Consider the following 21,524-nt stretch of genomic DNA (forward strand, 5'->3'; position numbering starts at 1 on the left):
CCAGGCTGGACGTAAAGAAAGAAGTGATGCACTCAATTCTGCAATAGATAAAATGACCAAGAAGACCAGGGACTTGCGTAGACAGGTAATCTGAATGAAAGTGCTGATTGTTTTTCTAAGTTCTCAATTTTGTAGTTTTGATTAAAATCCTAATAAGCACTGGCCTTATAATTTTTTATTGAGAGAAAGGATGGATTTTCACAAGAAAGTGCCTATCTTTGTTTTGTTGCTAATATGCTTCTTAATGGCTAATCAGATTTCATGAAGACATGGGGTAATACAGTCTCACTGTGTTGGACTGAATAAGTTAGCTCTAGTGTGAAAGGCATGTACAGGTAGGAAAATAAATTTAAAATGACTTGGAGACCTGTGAAAATAATCCTGAAGGATCTTGTTGTACTGGCTATGTACAATAGAGACAGAAATTTCAGTTATTTATTTGACTTGCCCTATACTCATTACACACTTGCAGTTCCCTTAGATCCATGGTGAAATGTTTCCTGTTCCAAATATGGTAGGTATAGAGATATTTGAGGTGCTGAATTTTCTGAGTTAGTAAATAGAGAGTAGAGAAATTGAACCTTTTAATGATAAATGACCCCATTAACATTTGGAGTCAAATTGAGTTTTAGTCTTTAAAGAAGTTAGGGTTGATTTTATAAAACAATGTATTAAGACTTAAGAAGTTGTAATACAGACAATTTTTAAGAGATAATGGATAGATATTTTATTGCTTATGTCTGATGTAAAACAAAATTAAAGATTAAGCCACTGCACCCAGCCTAGATTCTTAAATTATAACATTAAATCATTAATTTTGAGCATATATATAATAAATATATATGATACTTTAATTCCAAGTTATATATTCCTATATTAACTATGATTTAGTTAGTTGCATCCTGCAAGGTTTTTATTTGGGGGGTGGTTGGGGGCAGGGTCTCACTTTGTTGCCCAGGCTGGAGTGCAATGCCACTATCATGGTTCTCTGCAACATTGACTCCCAGGCTTAAGCAATCCTCCCATTTCTGCCTCCTGTGTAGCTGTGACTACAGGCACCCACCATCACACCTATATTAGTAGTTTTTGTAGAGATGGGGTTTTGCCATGTTGCCTAGGCTGGTCTAGGACTCCTGCGTTCAAGTGATCCTCCTGCCTTGGTCTCCTAAAGTGCTGGAATTAGAGGTGTAAGCCACCACAACCAGCCTGTTCTGCAAGTTTTGACACACCACATAATATTATCATTTAATTAAACATGATTTATATTTTCAAAAAAAAAAAAAGAATATATCTTTATTCAATTTCCTTTTGGTGAAGCAGTATCAGAAATGGTTATAAAGAGAACCTTAAGTTTTAAGGTTCATAGTGTATGAATCCTTTCAGATAACCAGATACCTCTTTTTTCTCTCTTCTCTTTTTATTTAGCCAATTAGGCTAATTATATATATTCCAAGGCTATGTGCCACTTCAACCCAGAGCTGCTTTCAGTTCAGCTTTTGTATTATTTAAGTTGTAAACCTTAGTTTTGTAATTCCCAAGAAAAAGGATATTGTCTTAAAAACTGAGATTCTGTTGCTGAAATGCTATAACTGTAGTAATGTAAACCATTGTCTCCATGATCATATGTTTCCTGTGTTGCAGATTATGTAACTGCATGGCTTACATGAGGGATCCTCATGTAAATGCAGCCAGTCTACCATAAGCTTCGTTAGATTTAAGTGTACAAGAGAATAAAAAGCAATCTATTTAATTTAATACCTTTTTGGTAGAAATAAAATCAAATTTTTACAATTTAATCATTAGCTCCGCAAAGCTGTCATGGACCACGTTTCAGATTCTTTCCTGGAAACAAATGTTCCACTTTTGGTGTTGATTGAAGCTGCAAAGAATGGAAATGAGAAAGAAGTTAAGGAGTATGCCCAAGTTTTCCGTGAACATGCCAACAAATTGATTGAGGTAAGTGAATTAGCAGTTTCATTGACTTGTAGGCAACTTGGTGAAGTGTGGTGAGTTTTAATCACATTATTTAATCAGCTAAAATTTGTAAGGGCTCACTTAACATACAACATGTTTGAGATGAAAGTCTTTCATTATCACTTAACATCTAAGGAAAACTACCATTTTGGTCACTTTACATTAATTGTGTACATTATTAAATACTAACAGTTCTTATCCTAGAAGCCTAACATCTCCACTTAATGCAAATAAAGATAAATCATGACACGACTAGACTCAAAAGATAGGATAGAAAGCAACAATGCCTAAGAGCCAGAGCTCAGGAACCACACTGCCTGCACTTGCATCCTGACAAGTTAACCTAACCTTCCTCGATTGCCATTTCTTGTCTGTAAAATTAGGACACTGATAATATCTATCTTGGGATTATTTTGAGGACCTAAAGAGATGATATATGTCAAATGCTTAGCCTTATGCCTGAGACATAGACTCAGACCAGTCTTGTTTTAAAAGCAGAGAAACTGAGCCCTGACATGGGGCTAATTAGTTATATTCGCTTGGTAGAAATCTGTATGTAAGTAGTTGGTTTGTAGGGTGGCAAGAAGAAAGAGTGAATCATGACTTAATTCCCAGGTAAGTTAGGCTTACTTCTCCTTTTGCTAACTGAAATTATGTTACTTAATTTATTTGTTATTGCTGTATTTTGGAAATGGAACGCAAAATAAGCATATATTCAAGTTATTTGATTTTGTAATCTTAATGCAGAACATGTAATACTTGGTAAAGATATTCCATATACCATATGGTAAGCTGGTCATTGTGTAAAAACAGAAAATGGGACCTTATGTAAAATGTGTGTCCCGTACTTTTGGATTTATAGTGATATTAGGCCATGTTTTGTTTTGTTTTTGTTTGTTTGTTTTGAAACCGAGTCTTGCTCTGTCGCCCAGGCTGGAGTGCAGTGGTGCAATCTCAGCTGACTGCAATCTCTGCCTCCCGGGTTCAAGCAATTCTTCTGCCTCAGCCTCCAGAGTAGCTGGAATTACAGGCACCTGCCACCACGCCTGGCTAATTTTTTTGTATTTTTTTTTTTAGTAGAGACGGGGCTGGTCTCAAAACTCCTGACCTCAAGTGATCTACCCGCCTTGGCCTCCCAAAGTGCTAGGATTATAGGTGTGAGCCACTGCACCTGGCTAGGCCATGTTAATACCATAAAAATTTTCCAAGGAAAACATCAGTAATCACGTCGTGCATTACTAATTTTACATCATTTTCTTTGAACATTAAGTGTTATTCTGACCTGAATTCATTATGTACAGAATACATAGGTCAGTCTGCTATTTAAGTTAATGATTCTGGCATTTGAAACTAAAATTAGAAGACTTTGATTTTGTGTCTCCATTAAGCATAATCTTGTTCACAATAGTCACATGATAGCATGAGGTATAACTTCCAGATACACAGAGATTGTGCTCAGGAAGCCAGTCTCTTGTAAGTAGCATACATATTAGAAAGTTCTTCCTCATGGTAGGAAGCAAGGATGCTGCCAGCCCAAGGCCTTGGGTACCAGCGTGGTGAAGGGCTGAGTGTGGCAGCTGAAGAGAGGACAGTCCTTGTCTGTATTGGAGCATCCTTTATTAGGGCCAGCTGCATCATCCTCTGCCTCTCCAGCCTAAGAGAGCTGACATTTGCTGAGCACCTACTGTGTATCAGCTATGTTCAAGTACAGTGTACTTCCCACAACATTTCTTAGGTAAGGAAACGGGTTTACAGAGGTTAAGTAAGTTGCCTAAGTTCACCTGGCTTACATCCCTCCAATAATGAGCACTGTGCACTCAAGCTCACTGGCTTAGTGGACAGCCTAACACCCCACTGAAGCATTGAGTGGTCCAGGAAGTATTGGAGACCTTGCTCCAGGAGCTTTTTCCAAGCTCTTATATTTTATTGTATTTCATTTAATTCTGAACACTACTAACCAAGGGCCCCCCCTAGAATTGAGAGTTTGGTGTTCCCCATCACAGCTCAGTTCTGACCCCTTTCTAACCTCTCTTCTCTCCACACCCCCACACATTAACTATGCATTAAATGACACATGGCTTTTCATTGCTTGAGGCATAACCATAGGCTTTGTAGTCCCATTCTGCAAACAGTTAAATTACGTTTACGGTAATAGAGACATTAGGATGTATAATTGCATATGTCCATGAAAAGGAAATAAATTTTTAAAGTGTTGTAGAAGCCTCAAATTCCTGACTTATGGCAGAATTTTATTCTTCAGTGACAAGGCTTCTCCTCCCCTACCGCTTTTGTATTATAATGAAACACTTTGAACTAGTTAGTGACTTGTTTTAAGCAAAGGTAAAATATTTCATTGTGAGTGTTAATTTCTTGACTGCTTCATTTCTTCTTGTTCTAACTGGATTAAATGTCTACAGGCCAACTTTGGTTTTAAGGGCCATTTGCCATCTTCCTGGGGTGTAAGGGAAGTAAGAGCGCTATATGAAAGCTGGGCAGGGATGATGGTGATAAGCCTCTGGCAAGAGAGGAGAGGTTCAGACACTGCAGCCACTGAGAAGTCTGCCACATGTGTTTGGGTCGAGTGCACCTCCTAAAATACTGCAATACAGTTCTGATGCTAATCATCAGAAGTTAGTACAGACCCCACAGGTTAAGGGCATGGTCCCCAATAAGATTGCCTTCACTTCACATGCCAGCTGCAAGTTCTGGGGTCCCCAGGCCACCTGTACTTCTGACCAGCCAGGTACAAATCTGAGGGGTTCCTATGACCCACCTCAGGTTTCAGTAATTCACTAGAACAACTCATAGAATATTTTATTATAAAGGATACTAATCAGGACCAGCCAAATGAGGAGACACATAGGATGGAGTCTGAGAAGATCTCAAATACAGAGATTCTATGCCTCTTCCAATGAAATAAAGGTTCATCATCCTCTTGTCACATTGATGTTTCACCAACCAGAAGCTCCACTGAGTTTCAGTGTTCAGAGTTTTTATTGGGGTTTCATTACGTAGGCATGATGATCCAATAATGATATAGTTGAACTCAATCTCCAGTCCCCTTCCCTGGAAGCCCCAGTCCTCTAATCACATGGTTGGCCCCCTATCCTGAGGAATCTCCTTAGCATAAACTATCAGGGCTTGCCATGCATGAATGACATTCTTCCATTACTACTGAAATTCCAAAGATTCAGAGGTTTCCTCACAGGAATCCAGGACAAAGACCAGACCGGACAAATTATATAATACCTCCCCATCTTAAAGGTATGTGGGATGCATGATTTTTAGGTAGCTTGACTACACAGGCCAGCTTAGCATGCTGCAGAGTCATAAACACCACCTGGAAGAGGTAAGGCAGGGCAGGTTTGTTTCTGCAGCTTTTTGTCGATCCTTTTTATGGTCATTACCCAGTGATTTACCACTTGTCTTATTGGGTGCTATTTGCTTTGAGCTTTCTTTTTCCCTGGAGATTCTCTTTTCTGAGTCAAGTTTTTTCTTCTCTGCAGGGAATCTGATCCCATCTCTTCACACCAGAGTGAGTGGTCCTTTCTCATAGAATCATAGGTTCTTAGTCTGGTGTGTAAATCCCTTTCATTTGTAATCTTTATTGTCATGTAGTCTTTCTTGGATCCTTTGAAACTCTCCCTCCAGAGACAGCATATTTAACTGGTATGGTAGATTCTCTGGCTGTTAGGGGAGGGGAGTCACAACCTCCTTTTTTTGGAACCTCTCCTGTCCATGTGCTTGCTGATTACACACATGTGAATTAGAAGTACTTTAAACATAAGATAAATGGCCGGGCATGGTGGCCCATGCCTGTAATCCTAGCATTTTAGGAGGCTGAGGTGGGCAGATCACTTGAGGTCAGGAGTTCGAGACCAGCCTGGCTACATGGTGAAACCCCATCTCTACCAAAAATACAAAAATTAGCCGGGCATGGTGGTGGGCGCCTGTAATCCCAGCTACTCAGGAGGCAAGGCAGGAGAATTGCTTGAACCCAGGAGGTGGAGGTTGCAGTCAACCGAGGTTGTGCTACTGCACTCCAGCCTGGGCGACAGAGTGAGATGCCGTCTCAAAAAATAATAACAACAACCACAAAAACAAAAAACCATAAAATACATATGTGAAACGAAAATAAATCTTGGGACCCCCAAATCACTAAGCTAAAGGGAAAAGTCAGTCTGGGAACTACTTAAGGCAAACCTGCCTCCCATTCTTCGCAAAGTCATTTCTCTGCTGCGGGGATAAATGCATATCTGATTGATTGCTTCCTTTGGAAAGGGAATCAGAAACTCAAAAGAATGCAACTGTTTGTCTCTTATCTGCCTATGACCTGGAAGCCCCTTCCCTCCTTCAAGTTGTCCAGCCTTTTAGACAAAACCAGTGTACATCTTACATATATCGATTGATGTCTCATGATTCCCTAAAATGTATAAAACCAAGCTGTGCCCCAAGCACCTTGGGCACAGGACTTCCTGAGGCTGTGTCACAGGCGTGTCCTTAACCTTGGCAAAGTAAATTTTCTAAATTGACTGAGACCTATCTCAGATATTTTGGGTTAACACATACTTACATATTTTCAAGATGTGGTGTAGAGAAAGAATATAAAATATGGAAAAAGAATATAAAATAGCTTAGTTGTTGTTTTTTTTTTTTGGAGACAGAGTCTTGTTCTGTCGCCCAGGCTGGAGTGCAATGACATGATCTTGGCTCACTGCAACCTCCGCCTCCCAGTTTCAAGCGATTCTCTGCCTCAGTCTCTCAAGTTGCTAGGATTACAGGCGCCTGCCGTCACGCCTGGCCATTTTTGTATTTTTAGAAGAGATGGGGTTTCAGCATGTTGGCCAGGCTGGTCTTGAACTCCCAATCTTGATCAAGTGATTTGCCCGCCTCAGCCTCCCAGAGTGCTGGGATTACAGGTGTGAGCCACTGTAATAATTTTTTATATTGCTTGTATGTTGAAATAATTTTTGGTACCTTTTTGCTTTTTTAATGTGCCTACTAAAAAATTTAAAAATTCAGGCTGAGTGCGGTGGATCATGTCTGTAATCCCAGCACTTTGGGAGGCTGAGGCAGGCAGATCCCCTGAGGTCAGGAGTTTGAGACCAGCCTGGCCAACATGGTGAAACCCTGTCTCTACTAAGAATACAAAAATTAGCCAGGTGAGGTGGCAGGTGCTTGTAATCCCAGCTACTTGGGAGGCTGAGGCAGGAGAATCACTTGAACCCGGGAGGCGGAGGTTGCAGTGAGCAGAGAGCGCGCCGCTGCTCTCTAGTCTGGGCAATAGAGATAGACTCCATCTCAAAATAAATAAATTAATTAATTAAAATAAATTAAAAATTCTTCTGTGGCTCTTGTACTTTTGTTGATCTAGATGATTTCCTTGAGCCTTTTAGAGGCTCATTTTTGTCCCAGCTCTCCTCTGAATGCCCTTCACTCAAGGCCAGCCCTCACGGAACACCTGTTCTGGGGTCTGGGGATGAGGGTAGAGCAGTGGAGGCTGTCATCATTCCGGAAGGAGACTGCCCAGTGTATCCCAGGATGCCTTCAGCCTTTTGGGCAGCAGCCTCACTCTGTGATACCCATGAGCTCACAGTTGGTCAGCATCCCTAGGCTTTCCCTACATAGGTGCTGCTGCTCGGTGTCATCATGTTCGTTCCTATCAGCGTGGATGCGGGTGGGTGTTTGGGTCTATGTATGGCTTTGAAACTCACCTAGTATAACCTTCTTATATTCCATCTCATGTTTGTCCTATCAGGATTGCTGCTGATTGTTCTACATATTATTGGCTGCCCCCTTCCATTTGTGTCCTTTCTTTAAAATAAAAAAAATATATCTTTTCTCCTTTTATCCAACCTGATGTTTTATTTTTATTTTATTTATTTATTATTTTTTCTTATTTAATTATTTTTTAAAATTTATTTATTTATTTTTGAAATGGAGCCTCTCTCTGTCACCCAGGCTGGAGTGCAGTGGTGCAATCTCGGCTCACTGCAACCTCCACCTCTCAGATTCAAGTGATTCTCCTGCCTCAGCCTCCTGATAAGCTGGGATTACAGACACGTGCCACCACACCCATGTAATTTTTGTATTTTTAGTAGAGATGGGGTTTCACCATGTTGGTCAGGCTGGTCTCGAACTCCTGACCTTGTGATCTGCCCACCTCGGCCTCCCAAAGTGCTGAGATTACAGGCGTGAGCCACCGCGCCTGGCCTATTTATTTTTTTTGAGACAGAGTCTTGTTCTGTCACTTAGGCTGGAGTGCAGTGGCATGATCTCTGCTCACTGCAGCCTCTGCCTCCTGGTTCAAGCAATTCTCCCTGCCTCAGCCTCCCGAGTAGCTGGGCTTACAGGCGCCCACCACCCTGCCTGGCTTATTTTTGTAGTTTTTAGTAGAGATGGGGTTTTGCCATGTTGACCAGGCTGGTCTCGAACTCCTGACCTCAGGTGATCCACCCGCCTCAGCCTCCCAAAGTGCTAGGATTACAGGTGTGAGCCACCATGCCTGGCCTCTGATGTTTTAAAAATGTTGCCTAAGATTAGGCATAATCTAGAGACTTTACTTTTCTTTTTTTCTTTTTCTCTTTTTCTTTTTTTTTTTTTTTTGAGACAAGGACTCACTTTGTCACCTAGGCTGGTGTGCAGTGACACAGTCACAGCTCACTGAAGCCTTGACCTTCCAGGCTCAGATGGTCCTCCCACCTCAGCCTCCTGAGTAGCGGGGACCACAGGTGCACCACCATGCCTCACTAATTTTTTTCATTTTTTGTAGAGATGGGGTTTTGCCATGTTGTGCAGGCTGTTCTCAAACTCAAGTGATCCTTCCACCTTGGCCTCTCAAAGTGCTGGGATTACAAGTGTGAGCCACTGCTCCTGGTCTGCTTGGTTTCTGTGGCCACCTCGCTAGTCTGCACTGCCATCTCTCACTGGGCTTCTGTAGCAGCCTCCTAATTATGATTATGATTGTGATTATGATTATGATTATTATTTTCTAGCACTAACCCTGTCCCTCCCCTGACCCACCCATCCTGTGGCTTCTAGTTAAGCCTGGAATAATATTCAAAAATCCAGATTCTCAACCATGGCCTCTAAGTTTCCCTGCCTACAACTGCCTTTCATCCTGTGTCTCCCTTGCTGAATGGCTTCTGCCATAGTTGACTAGTTTTCATCTTTGACCATACCTAAACATGTCACCACCTGTGCCCTCTACCCACATGTCACTTCTGTAGAGAAACTTTCCTGGAATGCTTATCCCCTCCATTGCATCCTCTAGCAGTCATTTTTTCATTCACCAGTTTTACATCCTTTGTAGTGCTTCTTACTATCTGAAACTATTGAATTTATTTTCTTATTTGTCTAGCCCCCACCCCATACTCTAAAAGAATATAAGTTATCTGAGGACATGGGCCAAGAATAGTACCTAGAACATAGTAGGTGCTCAACAACTACTAGATGAGGGAACCTATTGGTTCAAAGTTAATAAACATTAGAGTTGCCCAGGTGCTCAACATTCAGATTCCTGGGCCTACCACCCAGCCCCCTCCCCGAAATTCTGATTCAGTGAGCTGAAGACTATACTTTAGAAATGCAGAGCTCTACATTATGACTGATCGTCGGTGTTAGTGGACTTTGTCTTATTCTGAAGTATCTGTAACATTTGCACAAAAGAGCGTCATAATGCATCTTGCATATATACCCAATGTGCACAAGAGGAATGAACTGGGAAAACTTGTGGGATGTGGAGATGGTGGGAAAAATTTGGAGGTTTTTTTTGAAAAGGTTAACTGACATTGATTTGAGCAGTTTTTTGGGTTGGGTGGGAGTGGCTAGAATGAAGCTTTCAAAAACCTGTAGCAAACTTCCTGTATTTGAGGGAGAAGAAAATTGTAACAAAATTCTTAAAATAAGTATTTATAGATTTCTTAGTATGTCCTGGTCACAGTTCTGGACATTAGGAATATAGTAGTGAATACAACAATAATCTCTACTCACATAAAGATTATCTTGTACTAAATATGTATTTTATATAATGTATATATTTTTTACAATGTAGTAGAAATTGTACTGAGGTGATACATGCAAGTTGTCCATTTTATCAGCGTTTGAAATGGAAGTTGAACAAAAGCTGTTATTTCAGTAGCATTTTAATATATGACCAAAACAAATTTGGGGCAGATGTGTTGACTCTTGCTAACTTGGTTTTTGGAAATCTTATCTATTGCTTTAATAGAAATACTTTTCTCCCAGACCAGATAAAATGGTATATAAAGGTTATGCTTTGATCTGGAGTTTCACATAAAGTTGCTTCAAATATATGAATAGTTCCTGAGTAGTATCAGGGCTAACACCCCTTCAGAAATGGAAGTGTTTTATGATGCCTTGTGTGTATACCACACTATGGAAATAGATTCGTTTCAAGAATAAAAACCACATATTGACTATTGAGGTTTTATCGACAGAAGTAAATTCCTCTAGTCCCCCTGTGTATACACAGTGTCAGGGAGTCTGTGTGGTGCAGGCTGCCAATTGGATCTTTATTATTTTTTGAGATGTGGTTCTTGCTTTTTTGCCCACACTGGTCTCGAACTCCTGGCCTCAAGATATCCTCCCTCCTCAGCCTCCCAGGGAGTTCCGGGTCCTTATTTTAATAAGAATCTTCTGTAATTTTACTTAAAAGCAAATAGCAGAATATTCGCCATGAGACCTCTCTTAACTGTTATTTTCTGAGGGTCTGGCTGGGACCTGTGACTGCCTCATACTGCACTTGTCAGTGGAATCTGGTAACTCCCTGCATGGTATTGAAGCCACTTCTCTTGTGTGAAGGGTGCATAGATGTTGTTTATCCTCAAGGCCAGTGAGTAAGGGGAGCAGGAGCCAAAGGGCCAGTATTGGTGGGCTGGATGGCTCTTCCCTTTACCATTTTCTTCTATTCTGGAGTGTAGCATGGCACTGAGGGCATTTCTTTCATCTGTTTATAAAATAACATGGCCTTTCAAGGCCATGGTAAGGATAACACCTTTTATACTCGCCCCTTTCTCCCCTATCAAGTTCATGATTTCTTTATGTTGCTCTTCAATTTAAAGTGTACTGAGGTGAAGAATTTATTCGCTGTCAGAAATATTAACCTTTTTGTCAATAACGCAGTACCCATGTGTCCTTTTTAATTGCTTCATTCCTTGCCCACCTCCTTTGGCTGTGAGCAGCTTAAACAGCTAAAGAGCATTGTTTTACCTTTTATTTTGCTCTCTTCTGAGTACATTTTCAATTTTGCGAATTGAGAGAGTGGCATAGGGAAAATGCCATTAATGAAATCCTGTCTATAAAAATGATATATTATTCATATGATATATACAACTGATTGTGTTTCATCCTTTCCCTGCTGCTACCAGTAACTTCAGTCCAAAATCCTTTCCCCTCAGCTCTAGACCTTGTATTAAAATGTGGCTGTTATTATAATGAATTTGCTACAATAAGATTCTATTCCATGGACTACCTTGTGAATTAAGAACCAAAAAGTGAATGTAACTGGCATGCTTTTGAGCTGTTACCTATACCTCACACTGCCCCCCTCCTCCCGCCCCCACCCACACACACAGTATTTCCCATTATCTGTAACTTCATAGGGTATGGCTTTATTGGTTTGAAATGTATATTTTAACTGCAAATTGGATGATCTGCATTATAACTTTTATTCCGTAGTATGCTGATAATATGTGGTAAAGTGGCCTTGAAAAAGGCTCTGTAAGGAGCATTTGAATTAAACACTGACCTGATGTGACTACCTGTGACATCTTGGGTGTTTTCTCAGTGCTTCTATATGATACTGTAGGCTGATATTCTGGCAAAAAGTAAATTTTAAATGAAGCTTCAGTTTTCTCAGATTATGGAATGTTTTCACAAGAGAAGTTAGCTGTCCTTGGGGAGAATGCTGACCTTGGATTCCAGAAGAATTCTAAGCATACTAGCTTGATTTTTCTCACATATTCAAGGGTTTGTAAGTTCAGACCCTTACTTTTGTTTGAGACAAAATTGTCTTACATGTGCTATTTTTAACACTTTGACCAAAAATAAGCTTTTTAGGCAGAATTTAACTACCTCGTCACATTACGGGATGATCAAGCAAAGGCAGTTGGATGAACCTTGTTCTCAAGGGGCATCAGGATTCTTCTTTTCTCTTGGAGCATTGGTAGGCATGACTAAAGAAGCACTCTGCCCAACCTTTGCTCTGTTCCAGAAAAGAGATGCAGTTTGGATACAGCTTTTGATACAGTTTGGGTATTTGTCCCTGCCCAAATCTCATGTTAAATTGTAATCTCCAGGGACCTGGTGGGAGGTGTTGGATCAAGGTGTTTGGATCTGTCATAGCTGGTGCTGTCTTTGTGATAGTGAGTTCTTATGAGATCTGGTCATTTAAAAGTGTGTGGCACCTTCCTCCCCCACCCCCCTTCTCTTGCTCTTCGTCTTACTGTGTGATATGTCTGCTCCCGCGTTTGCCTTGCACCGTGACTGGAAATTTCCTGAGGCCTCCTCAGAAGCAGGTGCTACTATGCTTTCTGTACAGCCTGCAGAACTGTGAGCCAATTAAACCTCTTTTCTTATAAATTGCCCAATCCCAGGTATTTCTTTATAGCAATGCAAGAATGGCCTAAGATAGCCTTCTTGTTTCCTCATCAGTAGAGCTGATGGATTAATGTTTAGACAGTACCTTTGCTAGCTTTACTTATAAATTATTCACACACTTAGGTAGACTAGAAGTAGAGAACTTTAAAAGTGGTTCATATAATACGATGTGAGTGGAAATGATTAGAAGATCATCTGAGTGGTGATCTGCACCACTGCACTCCAGCCTGCGTGACAGAGTGAGACCCTGTCTTAAAAAAAAAAAAAAAAGTTATCCTAAAGCTTTACTATGACATGTCAAAGTGTGGATTTCTTTTTATTTGCCCCATTTGGAATTTGTCTTCCCAAGTCTGAAAATGATATTTCATCCCTTCTGAAAAACATTCAGCCATTATCTCTTTCAGCATTGTCTTTCCCATCATTCTCTCTGTTCTTTATTTGAAATTCTTGGTAGTTAAATAGTAGACTTTCTCAGTTTATTTTGCATGTCTCTTAAATTCTTTTGTGGTTTCCACATTTTCCATAAGATGAAAATATCTTGGTTTTTCTAAAGAATTTCCTCATTTTGACTTTCTAGGTTACTAATTCTCTTTTCAGTAGAGTTTAAGTCAATATTACTTTAAATTTCTGGAAGTGGTAGAAATTACTACTTTTTTTTTGAACTTCTATTTTGATCCATTTCAAATCTGCCTAATTATTTTTGAGTGTCTTTTTCCTTATCTGTACTCTTCTGTTAACATAAATATATTTTTAATATTGCATTTTCGATCATTTGAGTGTATGCGTTATGATGGATCTGATTACACAGGTGGTGGTTTTGCTTATTCTTGCCCAAGACGGCTCATTTCCTTGTATACTTTTGTTTTTTGTTTTTTTTTTTAATTTGTGAGTTCACATTCCTGGAGTTTTATTGTGGGAATTCTTTGAGGCCTGTGTTTAGCTTACTTTCCATGAGGTAAAATTTTCATTTATATTTGCTTCTGCCACCTGCTTAGAGGTACTACTAATACATAACCACTTAAATGTAAAAGTTTTCTGAACCATATACATAATTTCTATACCTAAACCTCTGCAGAGGGCCAGCTTTTGATTAGAATTTGGAGTGGGGTATAGGGGCTTTTTCTTCTTTTCCTCCCTGAGCGAATGCTTAGACTGAGAAATAACCTACTCTTCCCATGGTGACTTTCTTGATCACTCTTACGGTTGATCACTTACTAGGGTTGTTGCCTTTTGCCTGTTCCAGCTCTGTGCAGTCTCTAATCTGAGTCATCTACCTTGAGAGGACCCTGGCCTTGGCCCATTAAAACCCAAGTTCTCATCATGAAATGGTACCTCCCTGCAAAACCCCCCACCACCAACCAGAGGAAACACTGTTTTGGCTGATTGCTTACTTCTCTGAAGTTCTCCTTTCTCTTTTCTAGCCTCTGAGAATTTCTCTTAATTTCTCACCTGCTTAGCTCTGCATTAAAAATTGAAAAAGCATTATTAAAGCATAATCCACATACCATAAAATTACCCATTTTCAGTGTACAATTCAGATTTTGGTAAGTTTACAGAACTGTGCAACCATCACCACAATCTAGTTGTAGAATTTTTCTATTATCCGTTCATACTTCATTTTTCAGTATTGTAAGATATCTTGTTTCTCCTAATAAGATCACCAACACCTTTTCCTGGAAATTGGAAAGGTGGGGGCTTATCATCATTTCCCCTGTGGGTTTGGAAGTAGTTGTTAAAAACTTACTGAGTGCCTCTGAAATGTTATGACCTGCATTTGGGACTTTTACTTTATGTACAACAAGTTTGTAAAAGTTGAGTTTTTGATTTTATTGTTATTTTTGACTTTTAGGCATTCAGATCATTTTAAAGAAGAAAACTCAGGTGCTAGCTTGGCCCAGGGGCACAGGGGAAGAGATATATGTTTTGAGCTCTCTTCCTTTGGGCTGCTGCTGCGTTGGTGGGTCATTATTTAGACTTAAAAGCTCCCTGTCCCACATCTCTTCCCACTTGCTTACTCCTACAACAGGTATAAGCTGTTATGAGAGTCAGTCATTAATTTATTATCAAGAACAAAAAGAAATCTTATCTTGTCTTCCTACAAACGTTCCAGGATAAGAGGAACTCAGCCAAATAGGAAGCCAGGAACAGTTAAGGAAATGGGAAACAACTTGTGTTTGACTTCAGTAAATCATAAATCTATGTATAATAGAGAAAAATAGTCATTATGGTTACAGAAGGAGCAGGATTGAAATAAAGTCATAATGGGATTTTTTCGTAAATGAAACTTCATTTAACAAATTTTATGTAAGTAAAGATCATCCATTGTGGAGTAAAGGTAGAGCCTTCCTAAAAGACTGAAAACGTTGTCTGTCATGTACAGATGTCTAATCTATTGATCTGACACAGGGGGGCTGTGAGTCATTTCCTCAACAGCTCAGATTTGAGCTTGGGTTTTCCTGAAACCAGCAAAACCCAAGGCTGATTGTTTTCTGAAATCTGCTCTTCCGCAAGGTCCAAACTTCCACACAGCAGGCACAGATGGTACAAAAGAGGGCTGCCTGATCTCAAACTAGTGGTTGTGGTGTCAGTCTTAGCCTACCTCTTCGAATAGTGGGAATCAGAGACATTTTAGTTGTTAATACAAGGAACTGTGGTAGGAAAGATAATTATTCTCCTAACAAATCCAGAGATACTTCTCACTGTTCTACAAAGTCTTGGCTCTGCTGGGTTCTCTGTGGAAGTTAACTACTCCAAGTGTTTTTCTTTTCTCTTCTCTTCCCCTCCCCTCCCCTCTTCTCTTCTCTTTTCTATTTTTTCTTTTTTGAGAGAGTCTCGCTCTGTTGTCCAGGCTGGAGTGCAGTGGCGCCATCTCAGCTCACTTCAACCTCCACCTCCTGGGTTCAAGCAGTTCTCATGCCTCAGCCTCCCAAGCAGCTGGGATTACAGGGGCGTGCTACCACGCTGGGCCAATTTTTGTATTTTTAGTAGAGGTGAGGTTTCACTATGTGGCCAGGGGCTGGTCTCCCAACTCTTGGCCTCAAGCAGTCCGCCCACCTCGGCCTCCCAAAGTGCTGGTGTTACAAGCATGAGCCACCGCCCCCAGCCTCATTCTTTTTTTGGGACATGGTCTTGCAGTCATGGCTTGCCGCAGCCTCGACCTTCTGGGCTCAAGCTGTTCTCCCAACTCAGCCTTCCAATTAGCTGGGACTATAGGTGCATGCCACCACACCCAGCCAATGGAAAATTTTTTAATGTGTAGAGATGGGGTCTTGCTATGTAGCCCAGGCTGGTCACAAACTCCTAGCCTCAAATGATCCTCTTGCCTTGGACTGGGAGCCACTGCACCCAGCTCAGAGTGTTTCTCATTCTAACCTCAGGATCTTCTTTAGTCTCATTGTTAATTGTTACCTCATTCTAGAGCCCCAGATTTTCCACAGAAAGAGGCATTTAGGAAGCTCCTCTCCTCGCCCTCTCCTTTCACTGTAGTCAGGCCTGACACTAGTATGTGAGGTTAGCCTCTCAGAGAGCTATGGTCATGATGTTGCATTTGCACATTTGTCATTGTTAGAAGTGAGTAGCCCTGTCGCTGGGGGGTGAATTGAAGCTCATTCATCTGGAGAAGACTGTTAGTGACAGGCACTCCTTCCTCCTCCCAGGCCTCCTGAAATAGGCAGTGTGCTCTTGTGGAACATTACTGCTTCAACAGTACACCAGAAATATTTTAAAGTAATGTTTTAAAATAAAGAACAAGTCTTCCATAACCTTTGTTTTGTTAGTGTTTGTAATCATGAAACGGAAAAGATGGTTTAACAGCCATTTCAGCCTTAGCCACACACTACCCTCGTGTCTGATGTAGAGAGTACTTATATAATCTTTTGCTTCTTTTTTTAAAATCTTTTGCCTCTTAATTTAAATATTTTTCTGAGTTTTAAGGATTCATAAGATTGAGAATATAGATTGAAATAAGATTGTGCTAGTAGTGACTGTCCTGAATCCAGCATTCAAGTGGCCTCCTAAATGATGGGAATAGGCAGGGTGCTGGGCACCTCACCAGGGATCTTTGTTTTTTGTTTTTGTTTTTGAGACGGAGTCTCACTCTGTCACCCAGGCTGGAGTGCAGTGGCGCGATCTCGGCTCACTGCAAGCTCCGCCTCTCAGGTTCACGCCATTCTCCTGCCTCAGCCTCCCCAGTAGCTGGGACTACAGGCACCCACCACCACGCCCGGCTAATTTTTTTGTATTTTAGTAGAGACGGGTTTTCACCGTGTTAGCCAGGATGGTCTCGATCTACTGACCTCGTGATCCGCCCGCCTCGGCCTCCCAAAGTGCTGGGATTACAGGCGTGAGCCACCGCGCCCAGCACAGCAGGGATCTTCGTTAGTCACAAAATGCTAATTTTTTCGGTGATCATCATCAGATTTTATGTTTGTTGTTCAAAATGTCGTCTTAAGGCAGTGAAGCAATAGAAGTTGTAGATTACTCTTCATGAATACATCTAATTCAAGCTTTCTCCTTCAATGAATATTTGTTTCCTTTTTTTTTTAAGTCTTACATTTTACAAAATTTATCTTAGGTCATATTTTGCAGTGATTTTTTAAGCAAACAAATAGAAATCCCCAGTCATCTCTGTAGATTTGTCATCCTGAAAAGAAATGTATCTTTGCTTGGGTCCAGATGACAGAGAAGGTAGAACTGTAAGCGTCAGGGAGTATAAGTGTTGCTTCTTTATGTGACTTTGAAGGACTCATAAACATCAGAAATCTGACTTTCCAGTTCCTTTACATTTTTATGTTTAAATTGCACATTAACTTCTTTTGTTTCTCCTTGTGTTTGGGCATTGCAAGATTCTGATAGTTAGCAGTCTTATAGAAAGCTGATAATCCTTAACTGTAGCACTACAAACAACTGCCATAATAGTGTATAATTTTTCTGATGTGTTTATGTGCTTAAGTTGGGTGGAGGAGTGAAAATCAAAGGTTATTGCCATTGCCCTTGTTTACTCTAGCATTTAAATTCCCAGAAAGTGCCTCTGATATTCAACTGCCTACGCCTTTATCATTCATAACTCAGTTTGCAACTGGGGTAAAGATGTGTCTCAGTACCATGTATTCAATTGGGCCCAGATATTGCTAATGGAATTGGCAAGCCTGTTCATTTAGAAATATGGATAAGTGATCACAGCCTTAGCAGTCACTACACAGTAACATTCCAGAGCTTCAGCAAAGGAAGTATGACACAACCTGGAAAGATTGTTCCTGGCTACATGAGCTGTATCATTGAGATGGCTGGACGGGAAGGTAAAGATTTAGGTTCAGATTAAGCCGCATCAGCCAGGAGAGATTCAAGCTGTCAATGTTTTTGAGAACCCAGTTGAAGGGCAGTTTTGCTTTTAACTATGAAACATAATCAGTTTCCTTTTCCACATTTGATCATGATTGCCTTTGGTCCATCTTGATGTTGTCTTCATGTTATTTTTTTTTGTTTGAAAAATTGCCTGGTGTTCAAATAAAATTCATCTTGCCTTAAATTAAGCATCTATTCCCTGTCAAATGAGAATAGCACCTTAGAGTTTATTTCCTTCCTTCAAGAACACTGCAAAACACATTTTTATTTGAGGATAACAACAGTTCTTCCCTGATGCCCTTGATTCCTCAGCTTTTCTCACCTTATTGCCCATACTAGAAGAACCTTTTTCTGAAGTTACTGTTCAGGCGGGTTAGAGGCCATGCAAAGCATGTGAGTTACAGGCCCTGGGATCTTTCAAGGTTTTGCCACCAACCTACAATGTGATGTATGTTATGAGTCTGTATAGTTTGCTTTGTGTAGAGTTAAAAATGTGTCCTCATCTAAGTAAATAATCAGGCTGTGAGAAGGGAGGCACCCTTGGTGCCCTTGTCATCTGTTCCAGAATGGTCAGAGGTAGGGCCAAGTGTGTGTTTTTTCCTTAGCAGTCGAAAGAGGAAAATCTTTAAAGATTATTTTTTATGTTTATAGGTTGCCAACTTGGCCTGTTCCATCTCAAATAATGAAGAAGGTGTAAAGCTTGTTCGAATGTCTGCAAGCCAGTTAGAAGCCCTCTGTCCTCAGGTAAAGTACAACTGACACTGGTGACAGCATAACCAAATTGAATTTTGATTCTAGTGGAGATGAGGTTTATTTTGTTAAGTTTTGTTTTGTTTTTAGGATTATAGATGGAAGTCTTGGGGACAGATCACTGACACAGAACCCACATAGTTTGGAATATTTTTTGTTTAATATTAAGTGACATTTGCACAGGAGATTACATGTTACTCCTTGCCCTTCATTAAAAATGCACAGTGGGCTGGGCACAGTGGCTCACGCCTGTAATCGCAGCACTTTGGGATCCCAAAGTGGGTGGGTCAGTTGAGCCCAGGAGTCTGAGACCAGCCTGGGCAACATAGCAAAACACCATCTCTTAAAAAAAATACATATTTTGGCCGGACGCAGTGGCTCATGTCTGTAAGTAGTGGGAGGCCAAGGCGAGCGGATCACGAGGTCAGGAGATCGAGACCATCCCGAGACGGTGAAACCCCGTCTCTACTAAAAAAAAAATACAAAAAATTAGGTGGGTGTGGTGGCAGGCACCTGTAGTCCCAGCTACTCGGGAGACTGAAGCAGGAGAATGACGTGAACCCAGGAGGCGGAGCTTGCAGTGAGCCAAGATTGCGCCACTGCACTCCAGCCTGGGCGACAGAGCAAGACTCCGTCTCAAAAAAAAAAAAAAAAAAAAACATACATAGATACAAAAATTAGCCGACATGATGGCGTGCACCTGTAGTCCCAGCCACTCAGGAGGCTATGGTGGGAGGCTGGCTTGAGCCTGGGAGGCGAAGGTTGCAGTGAGCCACGATCACACCACTGCACTCCAGCCTTGGTGACAAGTGAGACCTTGTCTTGGTGGGTTGAGGAAGGTATGGTGCCCTCCATTGCTGGAAAATACAGGGTGGCAGTGACCACAGTCTCCTTGAGGGAGAGTCTACACCCTCCTTGAGGGAGGGCCATCTGTGACATCTGGCCATCCTGGAACCATGAGAGTTACCCCACACTATTCACCTATATTCATTTTAATGGCCAGTATTTGGGTGTCTGTGTTGGAGGAAACCAAATTCACAAGCTAGTCTCTTTATTCTGTAGTGTCACAAAGCAGCCTTACGATAAGATAGTAACTTAATTTGGCCAGCTTCTGAAGTGAAAGCTCAAGAACTTGTCTCCATTTATAATGGTATATTGGAAGACTGGTGATGAAGCTGCGTTACGCATCTGGCACTCTAGAAAGACTCTGAAGCACACACGACAGCGAATGCTTTTTAAGTGCCCAGTGTGTTGCCTGCCTCCTGTGAGGAGAGCTGAGTTTGTTTGTCTGGCCTGACACTCCTTGTCATTCCAGGGATTTCTAAGGAGTATAAGTAATGGTTCAGTAGAAGAGGTTGCCTCTCCACTTTCCCATGTGTAAATTGCTCATGGCACACTCTGAGGACTTAACCTCTCTTTACATGTCCTGCCACAAGGCAGTGGCCACAAATAAAGGAGAGTAAGCAGAGGGACTGGAGAAATGAAATAGAGGTCATAGGAATGAAGTTTCTATGTTATGTCTGCAACCAATTTTAAAATATTCTGTGACCATTATTTGGCTTTTTTCATATAAATAGTCCCTGACATTCAAGGTAGGCAACCAAAATAAGTAGAGCCTCTCTCGGTGGTTATTAATCTGGCATTCTCATTGGTACATAGGTTAGTAGGGCATTTGTTCTAACACCTAACCATGTGGATTAATTTGCCAATGAGAGTTGCTCTGCCTTAATATTACTGTAATGGACCCATTGTGAATTCACATCATCTGATAGACATTTTCCCAGCGTTAGTCCAGTCCTGAAATCTGCCAGTCATTGACAGCTGCATAGATATTTGCAATGGATCCAATCACCACATCCAGAAGGATCTTGGATGGCCAAGTTGTATGAGACAGATTTGAATTTGGATTCTTTCTTCAAGTTTGTTTGCCATTTACCCTATCAGCACTTTGTTTTTAATGCCTTTGGTTTTCCATTTGGTCTTGAAATGCTTGAAAAGCGACAATGCTTTCACAAATCTGTGGAAACAGATGGTGGCATACACTGATCACACCTACCAAGAGTATTTATATAAATGATCTTAAAACCCAGGAAAAGAATCACATGGAGAGTCTAGTAGATCCTAATGAAAATGATGGTGTGCATAACTTGTGTGGCTGAGCCATGTCACATGGGTTTGAATTAGCCATCAGAAAGCAACGTGTCTTCCTCTCCCTTGCAGTTTCATTTTTCCTACTAGAACAGATCTCAAGACGAATAGGCTTTAGGCAGACAGTGCCCAGACCACACTTGGTCCTGGGTATGTGTCCTGAAAGAAACCATGTTTTTCAAGTGTGATTATTCTTCAGATTCTCACCTGGGCTCATTGCTACTCTTGCTCACAAACTGCTATGCACACAGGACTGGACAGGTTCAGTAATGGCAAATAAAGTAGGTGTTTACAGACACGGCCACAGCAAACTGGGCATCATGTGCTTGATTTTCAGTAAGGCAGCTTTGACTTCACCCTAGCCCCGTTATCGCCAGATCCTTTCCTCCTCCTTCTTTCTTGTTTCTTCTTCCTTTTTCTTTTTTTGAGATGGAGTCTCACTCTGTCACCCAGGCTGGAGTGCAGTAGCATGATCTCTGCTCACTGCAGCCTCTGCCTCCCAGGTTCAAGTGATTCTCCTGCTGCAGCCTCCCAAATAGCTGGAATTACAGACATGTGCCACCATGCCCGGCTAATTTTTGTATTTCTGGTAGAGACGGGGTTTCACCATGTTGCCCATGCTGGTCTCGAACTCCTGGCCTCAAGTGATGCCTGCCTTGGTCTCCAAAAGTGCTGAGATTACAGGCCTG

General features: G+C 41.1%; 1 protein-coding gene across 2 annotated transcripts in view; it reads left to right on the forward strand.

Moving 5' to 3' along the window:
- The window catches only part of CTNNA1 (catenin alpha 1), a 176,026-nt gene that overhangs the window by 127,127 nt on the left and 27,375 nt on the right, over nucleotides 1–21,524 (forward strand). For both annotated transcript variants that reach the window (XM_054488849.2, XM_063665526.1), the window contains 3 exons: nucleotides 5–85; nucleotides 1,804–1,956; nucleotides 18,589–18,681. In XM_054488849.2, coding sequence (XP_054344824.1) covers nucleotides 5–85; nucleotides 1,804–1,956; nucleotides 18,589–18,681 — 327 coding nt within the window. The remainder of the gene's footprint in view (nucleotides 1–4; nucleotides 86–1,803; nucleotides 1,957–18,588; nucleotides 18,682–21,524) is intronic.

Source organism: Pongo pygmaeus, chromosome 4 (genome assembly GCF_028885625.2).
Source record: "Pongo pygmaeus isolate AG05252 chromosome 4, NHGRI_mPonPyg2-v2.0_pri, whole genome shotgun sequence".
Lineage (NCBI taxonomy): Eukaryota > Metazoa > Chordata > Mammalia > Primates > Hominidae > Pongo > Pongo pygmaeus.